At 42.5% G+C, this 21,314-nt stretch overlaps 1 protein-coding gene across 5 annotated transcripts in view; it reads right to left on the bottom strand.

Moving 5' to 3' along the window:
• Positions 1-21,314, bottom strand: part of TULP4 (TUB like protein 4) — a 102,235-nt gene that overhangs the window by 50,420 nt on the left and 30,501 nt on the right. For all 5 annotated transcript variants that reach the window (XR_014562472.1, XM_083732117.1, XM_083732119.1 and 2 more), the window contains exon 2: positions 18,523-20,824. Coding sequence is in view for 4 of the 5 variants with exons in the window: in XM_083732117.1 (XP_083588243.1) it covers positions 18,523-18,774 (252 nt within the window). In the remaining variant the exon portion in view is untranslated. The remainder of the gene's footprint in view (positions 1-18,522; positions 20,825-21,314) is intronic.

Below are 21,314 nucleotides of genomic sequence, written 5' to 3'. Positions count from 1 at the left end.
ACAAGTGACGCTGACCCCAAACCCCACACATATACTAAGTCAGGGGTAGGCAACCTAAGGCCTCTGGGCTGGATGCCTTCTCAATCTGGCCCGCAGACAGCCGGAGAATCAGCATGTTTTTACATGAGTAGAATGTGTCCTTTTATTTAAAATGCATCTCTGGGTTATTTGTGGGGCATAGGAATTCATTCATTCCCCCCCCCCGGTCCCTGGTCTGAGGGACAGTGGACCGGCCCACGGCTGAAAAAGGTTGCTGACCCCTGCACTAAGTAGAATAGAAGCACTGCCACCAGACTCCACCCTACTCACCATTCCCCCCCGCTTTCCTCCTTTTCTTCCTAATGTAACACTAAAGTTTCACAACAAGTGAAACTGATCTGTAGAAAACACAACTTGAAAAAAAGAGACAATGCACATACTTTTGTAAACTAAGAATTTTTTAATAAAAATATATTTTTAAAAACCGGCTGTTTTATTCATATGCAAACTTATGCCATATTATTGATTGATCTATTAAAATAACTCAGGCTAATGAAGAATGCTTGCTTCAGCTATGCGACAGTCCTATTACAAAAAATCTCATGTAGCCTAATATGAGGTTAATGAGATGACTATCATGCTTGTGTGCAACTGCCTTTATTCCAGGCATACCTTCCCCATAGACAGGACACTAGGTAAGGCAGAACCTCAAGCTGATCACCTACCCGATCTTAAATGCATCAACAAATTCAAAATGCCAGCTGAAATGAAAAGAATTGCTTGAGGGGTTCTTCTTGTTGCCGCTGCTTGCTTAAAAAACAACAAAACTAATATTGAATGCAAGTACCGTTTCTATTCTCCATCTCTAAAATTAGGTAAACCACCATATGGTTGCTTCTTTGCAAAGCTATAATTTCCCCACCCCCCTCAAATGTTGACTGAGATTCTGGCAGTTCTTCTTTAAACATTAGGCCTAAAATATAAACAAACAACTCCAGCAATCATTCATTCGAAAGATACTTTTTTATTATTTTTTCTCAAAACACAGCTCTCCATAATGAAAAGGAATAAACATGAACCAAGATTGCTGTAGTGCAACCTATAATCGTCTTGATGGAGGAATGGGGGGGGGGTGTCGGGGGGGGGGGAGCACTGCCGACCCTGAAGAAGCAATGCTTGATTTCTGGCAGCTTTTTTGAATTGGGCTGGCGCATAAGCAGCCATCGAGGGAGATTGCTGCGCTTCCTTGCCACCCCCACAACTCCAAACAATATACAAGGGAACAAATGTACGGCACAGCTACTCAACTAGGAAGTCTACGGGGATGTTCTTCCCCAAGCAACTGCGCACATGGTGAAAGGGAAGAGACAGAATCCTTTACATCTAGACAACGGATCATTTGTAGAAGGATTCTATCACATTTCTTAATAAAAACAATGGCTGGCATTCACTCTTGGAGGAGTGGGTAAGCACTCTGGGACACAGCCCCTGACACTGGGATGCCCGGCCTCCATTGAAGGGGATTTGGGGGGGGGTGTGGGGGGGTGTGTTATAGAGCATACAGAGATGCATTGTGTGCTCCCAAGAGTATCTGCAACTTGCCCTCCCAGTGGGAATTTTCCTAGTTTTAAGTACCAGTACATGAAAATGAGGGGCGCGGGTGGCGCTGTGGGTAAAACCTCAGTGCCTAGGGCTTGCCGATCGCATGGTCGGCGGTTCGAACCCCCGCGGCGGTGTGAGCTCCTGTCTTTCGGTCCTAGCTCCTGCCCACCTAGCAGTTCGAAAGCACCCTTAAGTGCAAGTAGATAAATAGGTACCGCTTTATAGCGGGAAGGTAAATGGCGTTTCCATGTGCTGCGCTGGTGCTGGCTCGCCAGAGCAGCTTCGTCACGCTGGCCACATGACCAGGAAGTGTCTCCGGACAGTGCTGGCCCCCAGCCTCTTAAGTGAGATGGGCACACAACCCTAGAGTCGGACACGACTGGCCCGTACAGGCAGGGGTACCTTTACATGAAAATGGGTTAACTCAGCCCTTGGCTTACAGATAAATACAACAGTATTACTGAACCACTGAGCTGGAGGGAACCCTGAGAGTTATCTAGCCCAACCCGCTGCACTACAGGAACCGTTTGCCCAATGTTGGACTTGAACCAATGAAGCTGAGATTAAGAGTCTACCACCTGAGCTATGTATCCCCTACCTGTAAGGTCAAACAAAAAGTGACGTGGAAGGTTCATAACTGGATCTTCCAACTTATTTCTGTTGACACTTAGAAGCAGGTATGAGAGGGGATATAGACTGGGATTTTCCCACTGGGATTTACTTTCCCCCGCTGTGCTCTTTCTCCAGTTTGCCTCCCTAAATTAGCTGTTAATTTGTGGGGTCTCTTCTCTTTATTCTTTCCACGCTTTTTAGTGGATGAAACTGCATCAGCTATGTGATTAAGACACAAAGATTCTCAAAACTAAAATCCACTGTCAAATGAAAATTCTGGCAAATCAAGGAACACAACCAATTCCTACTGAGAGCTAGCTACATTATTTGGTTGTTTTTATCATAAAATGAGCACATGGAGGTATCTTTCCCATACATCAGTGAAAGATACAGATAACCCTCTGGGATGGTCATTAAATCAGTAAGAAAAAAGCAAGTCATGGCAATACTGCCACATGTTTGCTTCCACCAAGATATTTCTCTTTCTCTCTCCTTTGCTCAAAGGTCATCACCATACTTCATTCCTTGTTCCTAATGATACCAGTGGGTGTGCTTTTGATGTTTTCTCCTAGTCAGAATGATATATGGCATTATTCACCCCACTAGTTGGCTTTCTAGCCTTGCAAACAAATATAAACATTAGGGGAAGAGAACCAGCCACTGGTAAAATTGGTGAGAAAAACAAATACATGGCCTCCAACGGAGACCCAGACTGGCAATCTTGCAGCCCTTGGAAATGCTAGAGGGGTTTGTGTACTCAAGGGTTGGGGTATGTGTCACTATCTGTGGGGGGAAATATTGCATCAAATGGATTGTGCCTGTGCACAGTCCTTGGGTTTATTTCTTGCATTTACAAAGTGTTACTTTGGTTTCACTGGCCGGTATTCTGGTATTCAGGAAGATGTTCTTTCTTACCCATCAGTCACTTAGCATGGAAATAATAATATTTGGTGTGTAGTATGCTAAAAAGCTCTTACACAAGGGGAAGACAGAAGGCCATGATCCTTTTGCTGCAAATTCTAGAGGGGTTTGGTGCTGAAATCAGAAACAAAGAGCAACCTCTGTGTTGATTTTATACTCCACAGAGTCCGCTACAGGATGTGCTTCCCAATATCCCAGTTTTTAAAAAGTACTTGTATTTAATCTGACAGTAGTTCTTAAGCACAGCTGCTTCTGAAAGAAGCCCCAAAGGTCCCCATGGAACTTTTCTCCAGAGTAAACTCTGTAGGATTGCACCTTTGGCGGATTTGAGTCTAAACCAGGGGTGTCTAACTCAAATTCATCGGGGGCCACATCAGCAGTTTGGTCACCCTCAAAGGGCCGGTTGTATCTGTAGGACTTACAGTACAGGAGAGAAGGGTTCAGGCAGCTGTTGGATCTGTCACATCACAGGATGGCATGCACTCAATATAAAAACAAGTGGAGGTTTCCTGAATGCATGTAAAGTGGAGGTTTCCTGTGTAGAACGGCCGGCGCCGCTAGAGGGCAGACATTCTCTGACTTGTAGGCTGCCGTGCATGCGCTGAAGAGGCGGCTTTCTTGTGTCAAAAAAAAAAAGCGAGAATAAAAGGTGAAGGCTGGTGGCCGCCGGCGGCTACACGGGCCACATGACGAGGTCTGGTGGGCCGGATTCGGCCCGCGGGCCTTGTGTTTGACACCCGTGGTCTAAACAATTTGACTTAAACTGGCCAGCGTGAAAGGGCAACAAAAGCCAACTTCTCTCTCTTTCATCGCCTTTATTCGGGGTGGGACCCCAACCTAAAATAAAACCCTATTACAGTGGTACCTCGGGTTAAGTACTTAATTCGTTCCGAAGGTCCGTACTTAACCTGAAACTGTTCTTAACCTGAAGCACCACTTTAGCTAATGGGGCCTCCCGCTGCTGCCGCCACACCGCGGCATGATTTCTGTTCTCATCCTGAAGCAAAGTTCTTAACCTGAAACACTATTTCTGGGTTAGCGGGGTCTGTAACCTGAAGCGTATGTAACCTGAAGCGTATGTAACCCGAGGTACCGCTGTATAAGATTTAGAACTACCAAAGACTAGAGAGGGGTAACTTTACAGTATCATATCTGAAAGATGCACCTTCAGGTTGAACAAGGAAAGGGAAAAATGGTTGAGAGAAGCAATAACAATCATGGGCAACATAGACACATTTTGAGAGAATGTATTCATTTTCATGAAGTCTGCTTTCTAATGCTTTGGAAGGGGTAGAATTTTCTGTGCTTAAATCAAGAGTAGTGGGTTGAAGTGGAAACATTAAAGGAGCAAACTTCAAGCCACACAAACTGGGGCTGCAAGAAGTGACAATTTTCCTGTTTCTTCTTTCACTGGTTGTCAACAACAGCTTTTATCTGAATGCCTCAGCTGGATCAGAAGCATTCATCACATTTTTGTTGTTGTGGACCAACTGCAGATGCTATGTATCCCTAGTATACAATCTGAACTGGGACTGGTGTGCTATAAATGCCAATTCCAGTTCTTAATCCCAATTCATTGTTGTCCCCAAAGCAATGAATAGAAACTGTTCTGTACACACGCAAGCATCTACGCTTCATCTCCATTGCTTAGGCCATGTATGTATAGTAGTTGGCAGTATTTTCTCCCTTTACCACATATAAGCATAGGGCAGGATAGCAACCTTCTTTGAGCAAAGACTTTCACTGGTGGCCTCTAGGGCTAGGTGATCTATTGGTACATCGCCCAAATCCAATTTGAAGTCCATATTGTGATATCGGTTTCATAGTTCTTGACCTGGCAATATATCGTGAATGTGTGTGTGTGTGTGTGTGTGTGTTATGCAAATGAATAACACACATATATGAATGTGTGTGTGTGTGTGTGTGTGTGTGTGTGTGTGTGTGTGTGTCTGTGTTATGCAAAAATCACAATGTGGGAAAAACCGTGAAGTCAGCCAATGCCTCTACATAGCTCCATCCTTATTTCAGACACTGTGATATATCAGTATATTGTGATGTTTAGCTGGTGATGTATTACGAAGCTGAAAACAAGCTCCATCCTTATTTCAGATATCATGATATGTCAGTATATCACAATGTTTAGCTGGTGATATATCGCAATGTTGAAAACCAGATCTTGCTCAGCCCTACCTAGTGACCTCTGGGAATATGACGTGTTTGTATGATTCTTCTAACTCCATTTTTTATTTATATAGTAAAGACTTTCTCTGACTGAAATGCTTCAGACTGCAAGTGAGGAAGGGACTGCATGTGTGCTGCCTAGGAGAAAAAAAAGAAGTTTCCTGCCCATAGAAAAAGAGCATAATCAGGAAGGTTGGGATGAACCCATCTCTTGTTTCCTATATGTAGTAGGTGCTTTAATGTGACAGCAAAAAAGCAATCCTCCTTTACTTGCAACCTGAAAGAACTCAGTCCAAGGAAGGGGAAATTGCCATTTGATTCTGCTGAATGTATAAACTGGCCTTGGCCTAGTTCACTGTGATCTTTACTAGAAAAATGGCTCCACTACTAGTCTAGACAGTCTGGAACTACCTTGCATCCTTTTGGCTGCTTTTCCCAACCACCCCCTTGCTTCTGTCTGCCAAGCTTTGGACTGACTCCTGCATTCTTGTCTTGACAACTGGATCTTGCACGCCTGCTGTAAATACTATGTACAAAAACTCCAACTGCCATCCTATGTGCTCTCCGAAGTCACCCTTTGCGTGGTGTGAAGAGTGAGTACTCTACATTGCCGAACACTGTGGCTACCCCAGCTGTTTCTCTAGCACTTGGTGGAGATGTAAGCTCAGATTGGTGCTGCTTTTCTAGAGATACAGCAATGCTGTATTATTATTAATGTAATGCGACAGAAGCTGCCCACATATAAGTGCTCTGTCTCTTGGCTTGACAGGACTAGGTCTTTTAATGCCAGAAGAAACTAAGGGTTCCAGCATGGTGTTGTGGTTAGAGTGCTGGACTAGGACCTGGAAGAACAGGGTTCAAAACCCCACTTAACCATGAAGCACACTATGTGACCTTCGGCCTGTCACTGTCTCCCAGCCTAACATACCTCACAGGGTGGTTGTCAAGATAAAATTAGGAAGGAGGAGAACTATGCAGGCAGCCTTGAATTCCTTGGAAAAAAGATATAAATATAACAATAAATAAATAAATAAATAAATAAATAAATAAATAAAACAAAGTTCACAATAGCTTAAAATAAATAAGTATTTTTGCAGTGAGCACGGATGGCAAATGAAATGTATCCTAAATAAATGAATTTTCTTCAAGCAGAAAAGTATGTTTTGATTATCAGAGGACGAAGGAAGTTTAGCAAACTCACATTATTCAAGAAATGGGTGATGTGTTGGAATGAAGCAATGCTACACAGAAAGATGTTCTGCTTATTTTGTTTGTTTTTGCAAGATGTCTGCCTATCATTGTCCTGGAAACGATACAATAATCTAAAAGCAAAACAGGATGTAAATATCTCTGGCAACTGACTAGAAGCATTACTTCAAAAAAGATTAAACCATTACAAGATTACAGCACTGTCCTTCATAGGACTATACATATTTGCTTTTAGAAAGTTGTGTTTCATCATTGGCACAACACACCTCACTTTATCAGTGAAACAAACCTACATTCACACTGCCTCCTTTCCATAGCTGTACTTCTCAAGTGTCCGCATTTAAGAGCCCTCTCTGAAAAATGTGAATACCTAACACAGCACACAGAGAGCAGGTCATACCAAAACTCAGCCACAGGTAGGATTGTGAGTAAACCACAATTATGTGTAAGCTGAAGAGAGACCAAGGACTGTTGCATGGTGGTCATCTTCCTACCAACTTCATGTTTCATTTAGAACGAACATGAAAATAAGCTTCTAGCCCTTCTAGTTGGTGACCAGTGTTTGAAATTAGCTTGGCGCCAGACACGTTTTGTGACTGGCTGGCAGGTCCAATTGCGACTACGTGGAGATTTCTGGGTGCCAGCTTGGCAGCCACAGTTTAAAAACCTCTTCCTTAGTCCATTGTTAATATCGTTTCCATTTCCACTGTGTGTTTCTCCTTCCTGTACTGGGACAAGTGAATTGTTGTAAGAGCAAGCTACAGTCAAGCAATATAGCTGAGATCATAGAATTGTAGCGTAGGAAGGGACCCTGAGGGTGATTTAGTTGAACCCCCGAGTGAACAGACATTCCATTGTGGTGACTGCAACCTAGATTCAAGATGCCATTTGGCACCTAGCTTATATACCTGAATTTCTAACACTATAGAGATCTCAGAAGAGAGGAAGGCAGTGCCTGCCTGTCCTTGCATCAGATATCACTGGTTTTCTACCTCCCTCTAGAACAGTGTTTCCCAACCTTGCGCCTCCAGATGTTTTTGGCCTACAACTCCCATCATCCCTAGCTAGCAAGACCAGTGGTCAAGGATGATGGGAATTGTAGTTCAAAAACAGCTGGAGGCCCAAGGTTGGGAAACACTGCTCTAGAACACTGTTCTACTAAGTATAATATCTAGTGCTGAGCATCAGCACCACAGTGGTGACTTCTGCAGAAAAGGCTATCTCCCCAACTTCACTGCAGCCTCGATCAATAGGAGTCCATTTGCAGCCACAGGAACTTTGAGATGGCTGTGGGAAGTCCTTACTCAATATCCTAAGAATAGAGTGCAAGCTCAATAGAAAAGGAAATGTTTTGAATACAGAAGTTCTCAGGCTTAATCCTTGTCACCTTCAGTTAAGAAGGGAACAAGTAGCAGATGATGTTCATGATATCTGCTTGAGACCCTGGACAGCCATTGAGTTGACAATACTGGGCTAGTGCAAGGCAGAGGCAGATGCAGGCAGCAGATCATCTTTTCTGAAGCCAAACAATGACAGCAGCCTCTCTTCTTTGGACCCCTGTTTTCAGTTCTGAGCATGCTCCCTCTTAAATGAATGTAGGGTTACAATCTAGATTAACACTGGTCTAGGTGAGAGCTGGGAAAGAACTCTGGTTGGTTGAGAGATATACCACCACCTGCTATGGTGGGAAAGACCTTTTGGGCAATTCTGGAGGTCTGTTTTGTTGATAAATTGCTACTGGACTGGGTTGCAATGCTTTGCTTTTAATAACTGGCATAGTATTCCTCTTTTTAACAGCTGCTATGTATTACTTTAAAAACACCTGGGTGTTGTGTTATATAGCTCCTGGTGTTCTTATTCTTCCCTTTTATGAGAAGCACATGCATTTTAACAAGCTTAGGGAGGGCAACGTGGGCCTCCCAATCATCAGCATTCTCGGTAGGGGCGATAAGGTCGTTGTGGAACACAGATGGGCCCATTAAGGGAAATGGGGATATTTTATTTTATTTAAACTTCAAGGCTACCCTTCATCTGGAAAGATTCCTGGGTGGTTTACAAGGAATTAATAAAGCACAATTAAAATCAGGAAACAAAGCAAGCGTTTTAAATAATGCAATACAAAATGGGCAAATAACAGCAGCAAACATAATACACCCAGGGCTTCCACAATCTAAACAATTCCACGAAGGGCCAGGGTGAACAGGTATGTTCTGACTCAGTGCTGGAAGCACCAACTGCACCTCCAGTGGAAGGGAATTCCACATTTAGGACACCACTGCAGAGAAAGATCTTCCGAAAGGGTGTATCCCTCTTCTCTTATGATGTTTGGATTCACAGAGCTCCATGTTGCATTTTATTCTGCCTTGAAAACAATGTATGAACAATTCTGGCTTATGCATGGACAGTCCAAAACACTGTGGATGGTTTGTAACACTGTTGAGATGCTCAGTCCCCACTGTCCTCGGGCAATTGTTCATCTACTTAACCAAATCAACCTTTGTATTTAATTTACCTTGTGCTGCACTACACACTGACCTCATTCTTTCTATTTTTGACTTCATCCTTGTTGTCTCCTGAGTTAGGCTTCGGTTTCTCATTCCCCCTGGTTGCAGTACACAACAGCTGTTGTTGATTTCTGCTGCAAATGCTCCAAAGATATGTTTTGCAAAACAGACGGTAGCATTACGTATGGTCTGTTAGCATTTTTAAACTGTGCCTACAATGGATACTGTTGTCCCCTTCATGCAGTAGAACCACCATTAGTTTTTCATTCACTTTATTCCGAAAAAAGGTGGCTAAGCTACCGCATCAGTACCTCCAGACAAGCAAATCCACTTGGAACCATTCTAACCATTGGAACCATTTAGTGAAGGACCAGCCAGCTGAGATCAGTGATGTGCAAGCAAGATTTCAGGTTCCATCCTTGACATATGATGAAAAATCTCACAAAGATGTAGTCCAAAATAACTGGAAGGCACCAGGTTTGCAAAGGCTATGCTATACACGTTTTCTGCAAATTATGATGTGTAAGCACACACCACAAATCAGAGGGAAACAAGGGATAGTTAGAAACACTGAAATGCAGAGGATTTAATGTGGATGCTTTGTAAAAAGTGAGAGAACAAAAGGCTGAAATTCTACCAGGGGGAAAACAGGATTGAAACATGTTCTGAGACAACCAGAGCCTTCTGACTGTAGGGACTTTGAGGCTAGCTCCATGCTCTCTTTCTTCTATATTGCATTTCCTAGTGGTACTGTGAACGATGGGTATCTCTCTTTGGTCCCTCCAAACTTCCAAAAGAGACACAGCCATCTCTTTTGCCTCAGTACTTCCCGGTTCTCTAGGTCTCAAGGCTCATCAGTCCCATGTCCCTTCTAAGGGTCACTGTGCACATGCCCCAACCAAGTACACCACTGATGCAGGAAAAGGACAGTGGGGAATGCAGAAAGAAATTTAAAATGAACATATTCCCGAATGAAGACAGAGTAAGCACACATTCATGCACCACTAGGTTATTGAAGCTGAGTAAAATAGAATCTCAGTAAAAAGCTAGCTATAATGGTCAAAGAAACTTGACAGAAGAAAATAGTTATGTCTTGATATAAAACATGATAAAGGCAATAATAAGATCTTCCCTGGTTATAAAACCAATTTAAAGTAAAAGGCCTGTGACAAATGGAGCCTATGTACTTGCAGGCATTTATGATTTAAAGCACAACTGGCCAAAGACTTTGTACTAGTGAAACCTAACCAATTTTATAATTATCTTCAGAGAGACATGAATGCGATGCACTAAGCATAAATCACATTTTACCGGTAATTGCATAGCTACCTCATCTTTTCTGCACGTTCTGTTGATACATTAACTCCCTGCTGCCAACTTCTTGCTGTTCATATATCAAAGCCTTCCCCTTGTCCTCGTCTCCACCCCTGTACTCCATTTAGTTCATGTAGCAATCTACTTCCCTGCTTTCTGTGCTTGTGGACAGCTAGCATCCCCAGGTGGTCTCCCATCCACACAAAGGTCGGGATGGAGCCTGCTTAGCTTCTAAGATCAGTTCCATAAATGTATCTCTGAAATTGCCAATTTCTTAGGAGTTATTGGTCAATGCAGCTTCTGTTTGTAGTAAGCACAAATTATGACAGCCGTGTACATGAGTAGAATTTATTTCTGACTCCTTAGCAATGGTATCTCATAAGGAATCAAAATTTGCAGAGGGGGCCTTATTGGTTAACCTTCCTCTTTGCAGCACACAGACATACATTTTCCCTCCTTTCCATATCCAACCGTTAAATCAGGGGTGGGAACATTCTGCAGCTGGAGGGTTACATTCCCTTGTGGGGAATCTTTCAAAGGTCATATGCTGGTGGTGGGTGGGGTGAGAGATGAAAATAGGGCAAGACAACATATGTGACTTTGACATGTACACTGTGCTATGTTCCAGTCACGCAAAAGTGTGTTTCTGAAAGCACATATGCACACACCTCCATCCAGGCAAGCTAGACATTATCATAGTTCAAGGACGCATTCCAGCCAGGGGGTGGTGAGGGTGTGGACTAGGAAGGATGTGGGGCTTGTGGAGCGCTCCAGGGGTTGGAGAGAGAAGCTACCATCTAGTGGACCTACACGGAAATATTGATTGCCCTCAAGTCATAGGAAAGGTATCACAGATTTCAACAGCATCCCAGTTTCTGATTTCTTCTAACTGGTAGGTGCTCTTCTAGCATTTTCAGATTATTGTTCTGAAGACCCCCCTCAGCCTACAATCCAAGAACTTTTTGGATTGCCAAAATAGTAGCATCCAAATAATGTTTTTCCATATATTCTAGGTCTTGTATTTAAGAAGCCGTGGAGGGTTCTAGTTATGCACTCTTTAGATACCGGTCAGAATTCGGCTGTATAAGCTGACAGAATACTATTTAAGAAGTCAAAACAATTGAATGAAGACCGCACCTGCCTGTTGGCAAGATGGCCTAAGATACCAATAGCATGAAACACTTATTGCTTATGCATATTTCTGTCCTATGGGCTGGCGCTCTCTCTCTCTCTCTCTCTCTCTCCCTCTCTTACACACACACACACACACACACATTCTGGTTTCCTACAAATCTGATCAAGTCTTGCGCAAACATTTTGATACATTGTATATATTCTTTTAGATGCAGTGATTATTTATTAATTCAGTTTAATAATATTTTTGAAATCATTTGTATCTGACCTTTCAGGCCTTTCTCTAAAGCGGCTCACAAGAAGACAGAAGGAAAACATGACAACATCCAGTCAAACCAAGTCCAGAACAAAATTAGTCAAAAAGTAAGGATAGAGATCAAACATTCAAACCAGATTAAAAGCCAAGCAAAATACAACAAAGTCTCAGCAACTCACTTAAAAGCTTAAAAGGGAGCCAATCTAATCTCTCATGGAAGGGAGTTCCACAACTGAAAAGTTTCTCCTAACATTTCGTTGAAACTTGCTTCTGTGCAATTTCCACCTGTTTCCTGTGCTCTGGAGCAACATATTCTGCAGAACAGCCCTTCCGACATCCGAACGCCCCTATCACATCCCCCTTTAATCTTCGCCACACCAACCACACCCAACTCTTTCAACTGTTTCTCAAAGCACTTAATTTTCACACTCCTCGCCATCTTGGACACCTTCCTCCGGACATGCAGGAATTACATGATCAATGTAATGTCTGTACATTACAATGTCTTACAATGTGGAACTCAGAACACCATACTTCAGTTGCAGTACAGAACAGAGTGGAACTATTACTTTTCATATTCTGCTCCCATTAATGCAGCTTAATACTGCATTAGCTTTTTATCGCTCACATTGTGTCACTAGCCCATGTTCAGTTTATGATCAGCTAAGTCACCTAGATGCCTTTCATGTGTACTGCTGCCATGCCTGGCAGCATCCTATATCCTATATACCCATCCTATATTGAAGATTTTGATTCCTGGTTCCAAAAGGCAGGATTTAACATTTACCTCTCTACAGCATTTGCTATAGCATTTCTTCTGTGTAAGGAAAAAGAAAGCACAAAATAGCACAGGCATGTGGGTTTAGAAGCATAGCTTTAGACTACGGTCTAGTTCTCATTAAGCTAGTAAACCTATGTCTGACTTACACCTCTTAATTGCAAGTATGCCTCAATATTTCTACTTGCAAGAGAGAAAGGCCCAAAGAGGTAACAAGGCAAAGAAAAATTAGTAAGAAAAATTGGAATGAGATAAGCTATTAGTGTGAAACAAGCCCTTGTTGATGCATGCGCTGTGTGTGCTTATACTTTGGTGTATCTTCTACATAAGGCATTTTTGGTGGATGTTGTTTTGGTTCCCTTCATTCACTAGGAGAAAAATAGTTGTCAGTTCTAAGGTGGTAAAACAGGAAGACTCAAGACAAACCTGTTCTTCGTACTGCTCTCATGAAACAATTACACTCTGAGAGATTAACCAAGAGCTTATTTGTTATTAGTACAAGGACAAGGGCCTATATAATTTGCTCCCTGTCCTAGAACAAAACAGCTATTGTACCGACTGGCAATTATTCGGAGGACTGTGATCAATTACACTGCGAACTGTTTCTGGTGTTTAATTGGGTTCTTAACCATTTAAACTATTAGATTTCATCTTTAGACAAGTCACTTTAATCAAGGTGGAATTGTTTTCTAGCTATTACGGCTCAGAAATGCAGCCTTCATCCTCAGTACTTCTCCCCTGGGATAACTGGTAGATTGTATAATTCAGGTTTTGTAAAATGTTCCAAGATATGGTCAGATTTGTTCTCATGTTGAAGGATCTCTCACAAAAGCAAGCAGGTAGGTAGTTTACATCTCCCTGGCCAAAAGGCCTTCTGGGTACTCTCCGACCCTTCACAGAAATTAATGTCAGCCTGTGTAGATTCACTCCCAGAAATCAGTTTTAACAGTTGAGCAGAAGTTAAAAGCAAATTAGTTTTCCATTTTGCTGAACATGCTAACAATTTTTGTTTAATTCACAAAAACATGAAGTCACTTGCACGTAGAAAGGAGTCACTGGGAAGACATATGCAGAACCTCACACTCTATTTTAGTAGGACTATGATTCCAACTCACTTGTACTCTCTGGCTTGTATCCAACCAGGTTTTACTCAGAGTTGAGTGGTTTGGCTGGTGCCTTCATCATACACTTTTAAGCATCAGGCGTTCCTCTTCAACCATGCCTTTGGCTAATTAACATCCACTACCCTTTTAAACGTGTTGTGGGAGGGGAGAGTATTGGTTTGTTTTTGCTCTTATTATTATTATGTATTTTGTGGTTTTATAGTGTACTTTTATGTTGTGAACTGCCCTGAGATCTACAGGATGAAGGGTGGCATACAATTAATTAATTAATTAATTAATTAATTATTAATGGACCAAAAATAGTCATGTTCATTAATTTCAATGGTCCTATGATGAGTAGGGCTAGCATTGGATACAACCCTCTGTCTTATTCTCTACATTCCCCATGGCTTTTTCATTCCAAGCAATGCTCAATTCTACTTTTAGAATTGTACTAGAATCCCTGTATATTCATCTCAGCCCTAAACAGATGAGCAGGCAAAAGCCACAACTTGTTAGAATCTCAGCAACGAGGGGGATGGGACGGGGGACTGCTCTTTAATTAGTTTTAATTAGTTTTAAGGACACTGGTGTTATTGCAGCAAATGTTAAAAATGTTTTTATATATTTTTAAGTGTTTTAAAGGGGTTTTTTACTTTTTACTTTGTTGTACCACTGTGAAGGGTGGTTTTTATTGATGTATTTTATTTTGTTCCGTTTTATTTTGGTTTGGGGTTGGATATTGAGTGGGGTGGGGATTTGTTTTGTTTGGTACAATTGCTTTTGGTTTGATTTGTTTTTCTATTTTGTAAATGGAGGTTGGATTGAGGCTTGGGATTGCTACCGTAGTGGGGCGAGGGAGGTATGGCGGTGGGGGCAGATGTCATAGGCGAAGGGGATTGAGATACGGATGTGCTCGTACCTCTTCCAATCTGCGCTCCATCCCGAGGGATGAAGGTAGGGTGTGATTCTCTCCCCAATGCTTTTTAACATCTTTATGCGCCCCCTCGCCCAGCTTGTCCGGAGTTTTGGGCTGGGTTGCCATCAGTATGCCGATGACACTCAACTCTATCTGTTGATGGATGGCCATCCTGACTCGGCCCCAGACACACTGACCAGATGTCTGGAAGCTGTGGCTGGATGGTTACGTGGGAGCCAGTTGAAGTTAAATCCTTCGAAAACAGAGGTCCTCTGGCTGGGACGGGGCGATATGGGATTGAGGGGGCAACTCCCATCTCTTGGGGTGCAATTAGTGCCAGCATCGTCCGTTAAGAGTTTGGGTGTAATCTTCGATACCTCCCTCTCTATTGAGGCACAGATTACAGCTATAACAAAGGCGGCATTTTTTCATCTCCACCAAGCTAAGCAGCTGGCTCCTTATCTCTCTTGCCCTGACCTAGCCACTGTGATCCACGCGATGGTCACCTACAGACTGGATTATTGTAACTCGCTCTACGTGGGACTGCCCTTGAGACTGACCCAGAAACTCCAGCGGGTGCAGAATGCTGCGGCGAGACTCCTTATGGGGTCTTCGCTGCGAGATCATATTCATCCGCTACTATACCAGCTGCACTGGCTCCCGGTGGAGTACAGGATCAGGTTTAAGGTGCTGGTTTTAACCTTTAAAGCCCTATACGGCCTAGGACCCTCGTACCTACGGGACTGCCTCTCCTGGTATGTCCCACAGAGAAATTTACGGTCTGCAAATAAAAACATCCTGAAGATCCCAGGCCACAGAGAGGTTAGGCTGGCCTCAACTAGAGCCAGGGCTTTCTCAGCCGCGGCTCCAATCTGGTAGAACGCTCAAGAGAGTAGGGCCCTGCGGGACCTGACATCTTTCCGCATGGCCTGCAAGACAGAGCTGTTCCACCAGGCCTTTGGTCAGGGCGCAGCCTGACCCCCTCCTCTGGCAATCTGCACAGAATTTTGCTTAATGGTTGCCAACAATTTGATTTTAATTAATTTTATAATGAATGTTTTTAGAATGTTGGATGATTTTGATTGTTGTTAGCCGCCCTGAGCCCAGCTTCGGCTGGGGAGGGCGGGATATAAATAAAAATTATTATTATTATTATTATTATTATTATTATTATTATTATTATTGGTTGAAATTGCCTGCCACTGTTTGGCCAATTCCTCTAATACACATATTGAAAATGCAATTATATTATTTGGTTTTATGATTACGTTGTACGCCACTCTCGGTATTTTTAGAAGTACGGGCAGCTTTCTCCAACCTCGTATCTCCCAGATGTTTTTGGCTACAGTTTCCATCATTGCCATCATCCGCCATGCTGTCTGAGGCTGATGGGAGTTGTAGTGCAAAACCTCTGGAGGTCCCCAGGTTGGGGAAGGCTGAACTAGGAGAAGCACTTCTGCTGATGCAAGGCACAGCCCCTGATTTCCACCAGTTCCTCCTACCCAACAGCCCCCTATAAGCTTCTCCTGAGCTTTGGGTGGCCTTCTGTAACAGCATGGGACAGAGAAATCAACTGGATGTCATTTTTACGACATCTTTCTGTACTGAATTCATTACAACCCTTTGCACATACAAGATACTCCTCTATACATCATTATTTCCACTTCGTAAATGGAAATTGGAAGCTGAGGGATAATGGACTTGATAAAGCCATCCAGTGGCCTGGTTCGCACATAACACTAAGCTATAATTAACGTTAATCAAGCTTTATAAACCAACAACGATTTACGAACATGGTTTGTCTGTGGTTAAGAAACTATGGTTTAGCTGCTGGGCTGGGTTCTGGAGATCAAATTAAAGTATGGTATAAGTGCTATGCGCAAACCAGGTGTGTTCATGGATGAGCTGTGATTTGATGTCTGGTCTCTCATGTTAAACTCCCATGCTAAATTTCTATATATCAATCAAGATTGCCTCTGATCAAAATCTAAAACAGTACTTTTATGGCCATTTTGGACCTTGCTTTAAATCAAGCTCATAAAAGCTTTTAAACCAAGTTAGGGTTAGCATACGTCTGCTTTAGAATGAAGCATTATCTCACAAAATACAACAAAATACTATGCTTCATTCCACACATTTTTATATTGGTATGTGTGTGCCATTTTTAAATAGATTTTTGGATTGCTCGTAAGAATAAGCCATTTTCCAGTTTCAGGCTCTAACCATTATTTAAATCTAATTACCTTGCAGTAGTGGTTTGGTTTTGTTTTTTAAGAAAAAGCACCACCACAGCTGCACTGTGGAGGCTGTATATTCAATTGCTTATGAGTCATTTAAGAGGTCTCTGTTCCAGGCATTCAATGTAATCTGTTATCAGAGGGTCTTCCCTAGAATTGGAGAGGAGCATGATTGAGGCAGGTTTCTACAAGTGGCTTTTATTGGAATGCTTTCCATTATAATTCTACTATACTATAAAGTATTCAGCAGCATTTAATTTCCACCTGCATTTTACAAACAGATTCTAAGAGACACTATGCCCACATTTTCCTGCAATTATAGCCAATACGATTTTTTACAGCATAAGAATAGAAAAATATAACTAATACAAGCAGGCAGTAATAAATTAAATACAAAAACAAAACCAGTAGGATCAAAAAGCAAACAAAACAGTTGCAGAATCAGTCCTCATATCTTGGAACATGAGTTTCACTGCACAAAGGCTTCATTCTCAAAAGACCTGGTACAACAATAGTACTTTTGTTTGCCTCCATAAAATAAAAATAAAAATAAAGAAGTGCTTATGCCCTGGGGGATGAGCAGTACTAGAGTAGCACATTAGCAGATCTTAAAAGTTCACACACCAGAATGGTGCTGACAGCAAAACCCTATATTCTGATGTAGATGTTCCCAAAATGCCATCTCCAATCAACTTCTATGGAAGTTTGCAACACAAAAACATCCTGCCTCTGGCATGCCCACTGTAGCCGTAGTTCCTTACATATACACATTGGATTTCACACCTGTACACAGTCCACATTTTATGATGTGTACTTTGGTCCCTATATATTCTTATGCAAACAGGTTGTCCAATGCGCAGGTGTCGGGAGAGCTCATGAGGATAGCAGTGGGAGGGCACAGGCCTCACCGTGCACCATTCTTGATCAAACTTTGGCATGCATCTTACATTTCCTTTTTTATTTGGAACCTGTTTGGTCTTGCTCTAAAGGTAAGCCCAGATGAAATATACTCAGAGTCGCAAAGTGATTTCATGCTCTTTATTCAGCTCATAGTGGTGAGGAGGAATGAATGAAAGTCCCCTCAAAGTATCTGCTTTATATACATTATTTACACAATGGGCTGCACATGATTGGCTAATTCCGGAATTCTACTGTAAGCCAATCAGGTTGTGGATTCACTTCTATCTGGAGCATGATTGGGTGGTTCCTGCCAACCAATCATATTGCTGCATTGTTCTAGAACCAATCAGACTGCTGCATTCTGAATCCTATTGTTCTAGGACCAATCAGACTGCTGCCTTTTGGATCCTATTATTCTAGGACCAATCAGACTGTTGCAGTTTGGATCCTATTCAATTCAGTACATAACACCAGACATAGCAAATTTAGTGTCCTGCAGGTGTTGTTTGACTACAGCTCCCTTTGTCCCTGGCCATTGGCCACATTATCCGGGGCTGAAGGGAGTTGGGGTCCAACAATATCTGGGGAAGGTAGAGACCATGTGGGCTACGTCTGCTTTCTCTTTTAAGACAACCAATGCATACATTACAGCAAGGCATTACCAATGATAAAGATTACGGCAAGGCATTGCCGATAATAAACTTTAATCCATCACAGTTATTTACTGAAGCAGGCGGGGCGATGGCAAGCAGCAATTCCATTTATTTTCCTAAGGCTTTTCTGTAATCTACTTGGCACAAATGCCCTTTTATCAAAACAAACCACTGTTTTCACCTTTCTAAACTGAAACTTAAGAGCTTAGCATTTACTCACCTCACTGTTGTGGCCCCTTAAATTGAAGTTGATGCGTTGCGGAGTGTTCCGGTCTCTTCTACAATGGCTGGAGGTAAACGTGACACCCACAACTCCTCTGCCATTGCCCGTCGCCAGCCAGCCTTCCTCATAATATCGCCTGCGGCATACAGGCTTCTCCTTCTCACTTTTAGGAACCCTGCCTTTCCAAGAGAGGCAGAGGATGTTGGAATCACTACAGAGAACAGGCCCATGTTCCACTGCGGCATACATGCTTTGCTATATATTTCCCTTTTGGCATAAGAAAGTACTATGTCTAGTGCAGAAAATGTAAATCTGACGCTTCTGTTTTATTGATAAGCTCAAGAGTTTCGACAGATCAGAATACGAAGTGGGAAGGAGAGAGAAGGTCAGTTTTTATAAATATCCACCAAATGCATAGTGAAAAATTTCTCTATAAAAGATGACGACAGTCGGCTAAGAAAATGTAATGCTTAAAAAAACCAAAACAAAACCAGGTTCATTTTGATTTGGAGTCATTGGAGTGAGGGTACACTTATCCTTTGGAGAAACAGCTACTGCAGAAGAGGCGTTCACAGAAACGGCAAGCCGTTCTTTTTGCTCAATTGGATATAATCATCGTACAGCCTGAGATTTCCAGTATAGCATGATGCGATTCCAGAGACAAAGGTTTGCAGATGTGTGGGTTTCAAGTAACTTAAGGCTTTAAAAATATTTCCTTCGGTTGGATTTTCACACGTTCATAAATATCGGACATTCATCTTTCCTCAAAGCCACCCTCTGGCAGATCTTCCCCATCAGATGAAATTTCTGCTGCTAAAGCTGAAATAGATTGCATAAAGGGGTGGGGGGAAAGGCACACAGACCGTGCGAGACCAAACACCAGAGTTCTGGGCAGTTACCAATGTGCCAAGTCAGGTGGGAAAGCCCTTTCTGAACTCAACTGCTCACTGTTCAACCCAGCAGTCTCTGCAATCCAAAGGCTGCCCCATTTCCTTTGCAGCTGGCGGCTTCCCCACCACCTCCAATGGAGTCCGTGTTTATCACACTGCCTTGCCTGCTTCCTCACAACTCACAGCCACATGCAGGCATGAAAAGAAAAGCCCCTTTGCACTTAGCTGTCGTTGTGTTCTTGTTGTTCCTTAAACGCTCTGAACCTTTTAAGCTTCTCAAACAAAGACATTCATCTCATGTAAACTCCAATAGTTTGGGCTGTTTTTATTTTATTTTATGCCTTTGTCTTTTCCCTTTTTTCCACTAGGAGAGAATTGTAGGACTCGCTTTTCATCCTCTTGTTAAAGAAGTGCCAGAGCTGAAAGCACATCAAGTAAGCGATTATTTGCAGATCCTGATGGATTCAAGAAGGCCAATTAGAAATAGTCTGGGGAGCCGCACAGAAAATCCAACTTCCCTTTCCTTCTACGGTTTCCCATCATGCCTCCTCTGCGCATCCAATAGGTTCCTTCCTTATTGATATTTCTCCAGAGTGCAGATTCATAATTTTAACACATTTGCAGCTGTAGAATGCGTTTAAAAAGTGTTCCAAATGCTTTGAGTAATATTTATTATCAAATATTTGTACCATGATACAAGGAACCCAAATAAGAACTGCATTAACAGTAATCAGGAGAAGAAAAAGCAGCAAACTGAGCTGCAAAACTCAATACAGGATGATAAAGTCTGTGAAGCTCAATCCCTAGATCTGTCCCACTGCTCCTAAACTTGCCTGCTTCCAGTCATCAGCACACGATTACTTGTCACAACTTAACAGGCGGACATATGAAAACCCCACTGCATCGATCAGAGTCCAGTGCAGAAAAGCACCAGAGATTTGCGCATTATTCCGCTTTCAGGGATGCCAATATCAATCTCCCCTCCACTCAGACTGTTTTATCTATTTCATAGAGGTATTTGTGTAATTTGCTCTGTGCAGAGGGTGTTTTTCTTATGCTGCTTCTTGGAAGGGTTTTTTCCCCACTTGCCACAGACCGTATGGCAAACTGACCACTAGTAGCAGATGGCATTCCATGGGATTTTGGTCTTTGTGCTGTCAGGTCGCTCCATCTGGTGCTTGAATTAATTTTCATCCATGGCAAAAACTCTCCAAAGTATGCAACTGCCAGTCTGTGGGTTTGCAGAAATGTGTTTGTGTATATGTGTGTGTGTATGCATACATACAGTATGTACAGGCACTCCCTCAACTTGGCAATTTGGGCTGCATCTGGTGCCGCAGTTTGGCTATGGCAGTCTAGCAAGCCATCTGTCACTTATTTGAGTTGGGACTCCTTGGGTGCTTCCAATTCTGTAAAATAAAAAATAAAGAATTATATATACACACATGTACCGAAATAGCAGGACTGTACAACTGTGCACATTGAAACTGAGGGTGCCAAATGAGATGGCAGTTCTTGTTCAGTATCATGTACTGACAATATACTCTCGTTTTACAACTTTGGTGTGAAAAATATTTCAAAACATTTTTTAAAAAATTAAATCACATAACATGCAGGACCTGAAAGTGACACAATAGGTTTTAAATAAAAGTAGGAAAGGTGGGTGGGTAGGGTAGCAGAGTGGGGAACATACATTATAGCGACCACTGATTCCAAAATGATGAATGAAACTTGTCAGCAAGTCTGTAAACTGAGAGACAGTGTAGAGTGTTGGACTAAATCCTGGGAGACCGGAGTTCAAGTCCCTGGACTCAGCCATGAAGCACACTGAGATGGTCACTGTTTCTTAGCCTAATGTACCTCACAGGGTTGTGAGAATAGCATCAGGAGATGACACAG

Source organism: Podarcis gaigeae, assembly GCF_964106915.1.
Source record: "Podarcis gaigeae genome assembly, chromosome: 3".
Taxonomy (NCBI): domain Eukaryota; kingdom Metazoa; phylum Chordata; class Lepidosauria; order Squamata; family Lacertidae; genus Podarcis; species Podarcis gaigeae.
The sequence above is the reverse complement of the archived record's forward strand: the minus strand, read 5'-3'. Positions and strand labels throughout refer to the sequence as shown.